The 6,215-nt window shown below is 48.8% G+C and overlaps 2 protein-coding genes across 2 annotated transcripts; one reads left to right on the top strand and one right to left on the bottom strand.

Moving 5' to 3' along the window:
- Positions 1-942: 942 nt before the first annotated feature.
- Positions 943-4,957, top strand: LOC6615551 (cilia- and flagella-associated protein 57). Its single transcript, XM_002039889.2, has 5 exons — positions 943-1,282; positions 1,341-1,424; positions 1,513-2,438; positions 2,492-2,661; positions 2,717-4,957. Exons 1-5 carry the CDS (start codon positions 1,083-1,085, stop codon positions 4,850-4,852), a joined length of 3,516 nt encoding a protein of 1,171 aa, XP_002039925.1. The 5' UTR covers positions 943-1,082; the 3' UTR covers positions 4,853-4,957.
- On the bottom strand, positions 4,870-5,802 carry LOC6615550 (charged multivesicular body protein 6-A). The gene is made up of 3 exons (XM_002039888.2): positions 5,689-5,802; positions 5,514-5,623; positions 4,870-5,451 (listed from the first exon to the last, which is right to left on the bottom strand). Exons 1-3 carry the CDS (start codon positions 5,761-5,763, stop codon positions 4,986-4,988), a joined length of 651 nt encoding a protein of 216 aa, XP_002039924.1. The 5' UTR covers positions 5,764-5,802; the 3' UTR covers positions 4,870-4,985.
- Positions 5,803-6,215: the final 413 nt, after the last annotated feature.

Genomic DNA, 6,215 nt, shown 5'->3' with positions numbered 1-6,215 from the left:
CAGCGGAAAATGAAAACGAAACTGAACCGAGAAAGCCGAGAGAGCGAAAGCTTTGCACGCCAGCGGTGCACGGAATGGAGATGCTTAATCGACTATTTTATGGCTAATTCTAGGGGTTGTACTTGATGGAAACCTTTAATGATCTTCAGAAGAATTTGTAATTGTTTTTGAATTTGTATATTGTTAAAAATTATTTCTTTATGATATGTCTTTTCTAATTCTAATAACCATAAATCACAAAAGTACCCCAAAGGTTCACTCCAACGTAGTTGTGTTTGAAATTATTCCATTAGACAATACTGCTATTAAATACTTTATACGCATGGAAATTGTGTTGTATGAAAGGAAAACCATTAATCAAGCCAATTCCCCACCCAATTTATTTCCCCAAACTGGGAGAGCTCAAACCATTTTCGGCATATCCAACTTGTAGGATTGTGGACACAAAAGCTTTCCCCCTTTCCCAATACTTTCACAGCTGAAGAGAGGCCGAGCAGCTTTTCTTTAACTAACAATTTCTTGTGTTAGGTCGTGTCCGCAGTGCCAAGGAGACGATAGCCGCCAACTACTTGTGGGGATTTTGGGGGATTGCACAATGTTTGGAGACCCAACTGTCTAACTGGTTGGCTGAGTGACACAGTGACAGACAGACCCATATTCAGCGAAAAGCGCATTGACAGAGTTCAAGTGCGACGGTGGGGCTGTTGCTATTGTTGGCCAGGAAACGAGCGCCGGTTTCGCCGGAAATTTCAATGTTGTTTTTATCAAGCGCTTAGCTTTCATCACAGCCCCTCCCTTGTCACTCGAGGGTTTAAATTAAAAGCATACTTAGCGGCGCTTAATTACTTATTCATGGACGCTCGCGGCTCCGTTCAGATTGGAATAGACCCAGCGCCTGGTGTTGTTAGGCTCTCGCTTTCACTTGCCATGGATGCCATGGAGTTTGCTGTCGCTGGCAGGACTCCCTAACGATTTGCCCCAGGTTGTTTGATCGAATTTCAGTTCCTCCAATTTGTCTGTCTGCCAGCTAAAATTGTAATCCCGGGTCCTAGTGCATATATTTTGTATAAAACTCAGCGAGGATGGACGAAGCCAACAAGGAAGATGTGAAGCGAGCCTCTCTGTCCAACAGCACGGTGACGATAAGGCCACGACTCATCTACGGACTGCGGTCGGATGTCATTGGCAACATCCACTTCAACCTGACCAAGGAGGTCATCTATCCGGTGGAGGGAGTCCTAGCGTTCCACGACTACGTCCAAAACAAGCAGAGGTTTCTCAGGTGGGTAGTTTACGTTTTATAAGTGCCAAGGATTATCTCAACCTTCGTAATCCTGCAGGCTGCCGGAGGATACGCGACCCGAGGTGATATCCATAAGTTCGCATCGCAAACTGCTGGCGGTGGTGGAAAGGCACTCCAAAAAGTAAGAGCTTCATTTCTATTTCATATAACCAAACCTAACAGTTCAAATGACTCTTTGACTGAATGGACTCTTTTTAACCTCTTATTAGTGGTCGGTATATATCCATCTATGAGTTGGCCACCCTGAAGAAGAGACGCCACTTGGAGCTGCCGAGCAACCATCGCAATGCTGAGATCCGGCAGATGATCTTCACCAATGACTCCAGATCGGTGGCCCTGATCACCCGCCCGCCGGAGGAAACCCTTATTATGTTGGTGCTGGACAAGACCAGCACAGTGATAGAGGGCAGGGCCACGATCCCAGGATCTCATGGCGGCGCCGAGTGCATCGCTGGCAATCCAAACGATTGCAATTTTATGGCGGTCGGAGGCGAGCGCACGTTGTTGCTGATGAGTAAATCGGAGCGAGGATTTAGTATCAGCAATAATCTGAAGGTGAAATATAGGGTCACCTCGATGGCTTTTCTATCGCTGGACCTGCTGATGATTGGTACATCGGATGATCAGTTGATCCTGGTGGAGAACGGCGAGCAGAAGTTGGCTCAAAAGGCGAGCGATGCGGACACTGTGGACTTGATGATCGATCAAGAGGTGTTCGATCGGGACAAGGAGTTGCAGGAACAGCGTTTCCTGCCGACACAGGCTGTTAGTCTTCCTGACAGGAGAGTCCTCTGCATGACCGCCTTCCCCAAGGGATTTGCCTACATCATCTTCAATCGGGCGTTCGTCTTTGAGCGCGTTTCCAAGTTCAAGTTCGAGAGAAAAACCATCCTTACGGTGCCCACGAATCTGTATGCGGAACATATGTACCAGATTCTTAATCTGGCAATCGACCACAAACAGGAAACGGTGATAGTGACCACATCCCATTGCCAGATTTACGTGGGCATTCTCATTGTTCCCGAGACCCTGAAGACCAAGCAGCTGAAGTTCGAACCGCTGGGAGTTCTCATCCACACTGGAGAAATCATCGCCATGTCTGTGTGCGCCTGGAAACCCATCATCATGACTGCCTGTGGGTAGAACTTCCATCTTCCATCTTGATCAGATTTTAATATTATCCTGCAGCCAGGGATCAGACCATCCGGATCTGGAACTATGAGACCGCCTTGGTGGAGCTGGTTCGCAAATTCCAGGTGGATGTTAACATTGTGGAGCTCAGCTTAACTGGACAGATGGCGGCCATCGGCTTCTCAGATCAGCTGCGTATCACCCAGATCTTCATGGACGATCTAAACGTTAGTTTACTCTTTCACCTTTTTTTTACAATTATTGTATTAGCTTTTACCTTAGATTGTCAAGACGTACAACTTTCCGCACTGCAACGCAGTGAGGTATTCCAATTTTGGGCACATGATGGCCGCCGCCTATGACAACAACATAGCCATTACCTCAGTGTACAAGCTGGATGTGCTGATCAATCTGAAAGGCCACAATGGCACTGTGCTTTCCGTGGCTTGGTCGAGGACGGATAAGTTTCTGATCTCGGGCGGAGCAGAGGGTGCCATCTATCTGTGGGACATTGAGACGGGCGCCCGACTGCAGGAGATCGTCCAGAAGGGCACTGAATACGTGACCATCTCTTGCAGCACCAACGATCCGCTGACGATCTATGCGGGAACCAGTATCGGAACTATCCGTGAGTTCCAGGACTCCACGCTGGTGAGGGAGATAACCATTCCATCGAGGACCAAGGGATCCGTATCCGATGTTTGCCTGGCCAGATCGGACCTGATTATGTTCGTGGCTGATCATGAGGGTAACCTTTTCAATATGCAACTGCCGTTCCTGGAGGCCGGAGGAGGAACGTTCACCAACTTTCGGTTCTTTGATGGACCAGTCAACAAACTGCGCTTCTCCTACGATGGCACTCTGCTCTTTGCGATATCCAGCAAGGGAACCCTGGCCATTTGGGCCATGGACAACATCGAGGGCAAGGTGCCCTACATGGATCAGGATCTAATGCGCAGCCAGGAGGTGCTCATACCGCGCAGTCAACTCAACGACAAAATCGAGCAGATTGCCAACCTGGAGTTGCGGTTGAAGCAGCAGGCGGAGGAGTTCCAGTACCAGTTGAGCCAGAACGAAATCTTTGACGGCCAGCAGCTGCAGGAGGTGCACAGGAGCTACTGCTCGGCTCTGGAGGAGCTGAAGGAGTTGAACAACGAGATCGAGGCCAGGCACACGGAGGAGATGAATCACATTACGTTCCAGATCAACTCGATACGGGAGGATCACCGCATCCAGCTGGACACTCTGGCCACTCAGTACTCGGAGAGAATGCTGATAGAGTACCAGAAGTTCACCAATCTGCGCGAGAATATGCTGGAGCTGCGCGAAAGCTACGAGGACAAGCTGAAGAACTCCACGGGCACGCTGCAGGATACGGTGGAGGCCCTGGAGAACAACTATAAGCAGCAGCTGAACGAGCGCAAGGAGCTCATCCGCGACCTGATGAAGGAGATGCAGGACAAGAAGGCCGAGTTTATTGAGTACTGCCGCGAGGTGGAGCTGGAGAATGATCGCAACATGGTCTCCACGCAAACGGAGTACGAAAACAAGTTGACCACTGAGCGAAATGAAACCCAAATGTGGCGAGGCAAGGCGGGAGTCTTGCAGAAGAAGTTCGAGTCGCAGAGCCGAGAGATTGACAATCTCCTAGAGGAAGTTGAGATCCTAAAGGAGGAGCACCACAAGTCGCAGCGCAACATCCAGAAACAGATGCGGAACATCGAGGATCTACAGAAGGACATTGCCGATCGCGACTACGCCATCAACGGCAAGGAAAAACGCATCCAGGACCTGCTACACAAGAACCAGGAGCTGGATAAATACAAGCAGGTGCTGGGCCATAAGATCGCCGAGCTCAAGGCGCAGATTGAGCCGCGTGAGTTTCAGATCAACGACAAGCGCAAGCACATCATCGAAATGGAAGCGGAGCTAGAGGGTCTCAATCAGAACAACGTGCAGTTGGAGCTGCAGTTAAAGGAGATGCGGGATAAATACCTCAGTAATGTGGCCGAACTTCGAACGGAGCGACATCGTGCGAAGGCTTCTCGGGAGTGTCTGCACTCCATCTGCTCGGACATTTACTATGTGGCCGGGGAGATCAACTCGGCAGAGGCTCTCAAGAAGGCGGTAAAGGAACTGTTCCGCAAACACGCCTCCGACGACGAGTTAAAGCGATTTGTCACTCTGGACGCGGAGGTCAGGGACGAGTTTATGCGGCAGCGCAAGCAGATCGAGAATGTTCTGGACCGATACAAGTCGGTGGCCGAGGACAAATCCGTGCAGAAGAAGTACGACAAGCTGTTCAAGGAGAACGTGATCCTGATTGAGGAGATCGAGAAGCTGAACGAGACCAATAAGATGCTGCGCAGCAAGGTGAAGGAGGACCTGCGTCGATCAACAAAGACAATACACAAGTAGACAGGCGAGTCTGTGTGTTCTTTAGTCAAGCATAATCTATTAAAATATGTATTTCACATTGGACTTATCGAGAAATTTAGTTAAACGACATATATACATACAAAATGGCATTGGTTTCGTTTTACTATAGGTTCTATGCCTCCACCAGGACTTTCTTGGGTTTGCTGCTGGTTGCTTTGGTCTTTTCCGGTTCCTCGACGGACTCGATCTCGGCGGGAATGGGCAGATCTTCGGTGGGCACATCCGGCAGCTGTACACCCTTCTGCTGCTCTTCCTCCGCCTCCAGGGCATCCAGCTCGGCCAAGACATCCTCCTCGTCCTGCGTGGTCAGCACATCCGTCAGTATGGCGTCTATTTCCTGCTGCTTTTCGATGCCCTCGCGGGTCTCATCCATGATTCGCTCCACTTCGTCGATGTCCAGCATTTCGTGCACCTTCTTCAGGGCAGCATTGCCCGCCTTGAGGCCGTCCAGCACCTTCATCTCGACCTGGGCGAACTCAATGTCCGCCGCCAGCTTCTCCAGGTTTTCCAGCTGTTTGTCGGCATTGGTCAGCAGGCTCTCCTGGTACTTCTTCTTGCGCAGCAGCAGCTTGGCCCGGCTAAAATGAAAGCAATCGGTTTAGTTGACCATGTATAGATCACATATGGGTATGACACATACTCCTTGCGACCTTGCTGTAGGCACTTCCTGGCCAGGAGGCGATCATTCTCCAACTGCGTTTCGATGCGTTTTTGGTACTGCTTCAGACGATCCCTCTGTTGCTTCAATTGCTGCAATGGGGAAGTGGCTAAGTGTTTGGGCGAACTTTCTGGCTACTCAGTGACCACCAACTTACCAGCACCGCCTTGTCCTGGTCGGTGATCCGACTAGGAGCCGTCTTTTTGCTGGTTTTTCCAAAAAAGGCCCCCATGACTAACTACGTGGCAGTGCAGGCACCTCAGCTACTTTGTAGCTAGCAGTGGGAAATTTGAGGAAATCTGAAGTCGAAATTAGCAAAGGAATATAATATGAATTTACAAAAAATATATATAAGTATATAAAATGGCTTATATGAAAAGAAAAACTTGTAGAATTTAAAATGTTCAAATAAACATTTGGTAGATATTATTAACCCGGAATTTAGCAATACATTTTGAAAAACAAACGCTGGCTGCATTACAGAGTGGACGTTGGCGGAGTACTGAAATAAGTCCCGCTAATAAAATACCAAGAAATAATACCATAAATACTACCACACAGTGATAGTTCTTAGCAGAGACGCAAACCTAGCGAACATTGTTGAAGAATTTTCAAATATTATTCTTCCCAAGATAAGATTCTCATACTTCGCACTTTTCCAAGCCCGTCAACAATTTAAAAACT

The sequence above is a fragment of the Drosophila sechellia genome, chromosome 2R (assembly GCF_004382195.2).
Source record: "Drosophila sechellia strain sech25 chromosome 2R, ASM438219v1, whole genome shotgun sequence".
Lineage (NCBI taxonomy): Eukaryota > Metazoa > Arthropoda > Insecta > Diptera > Drosophilidae > Drosophila > Drosophila sechellia.
The sequence above is the reverse complement of the archived record's forward strand: the minus strand, read 5'-3'. Positions and strand labels throughout refer to the sequence as shown.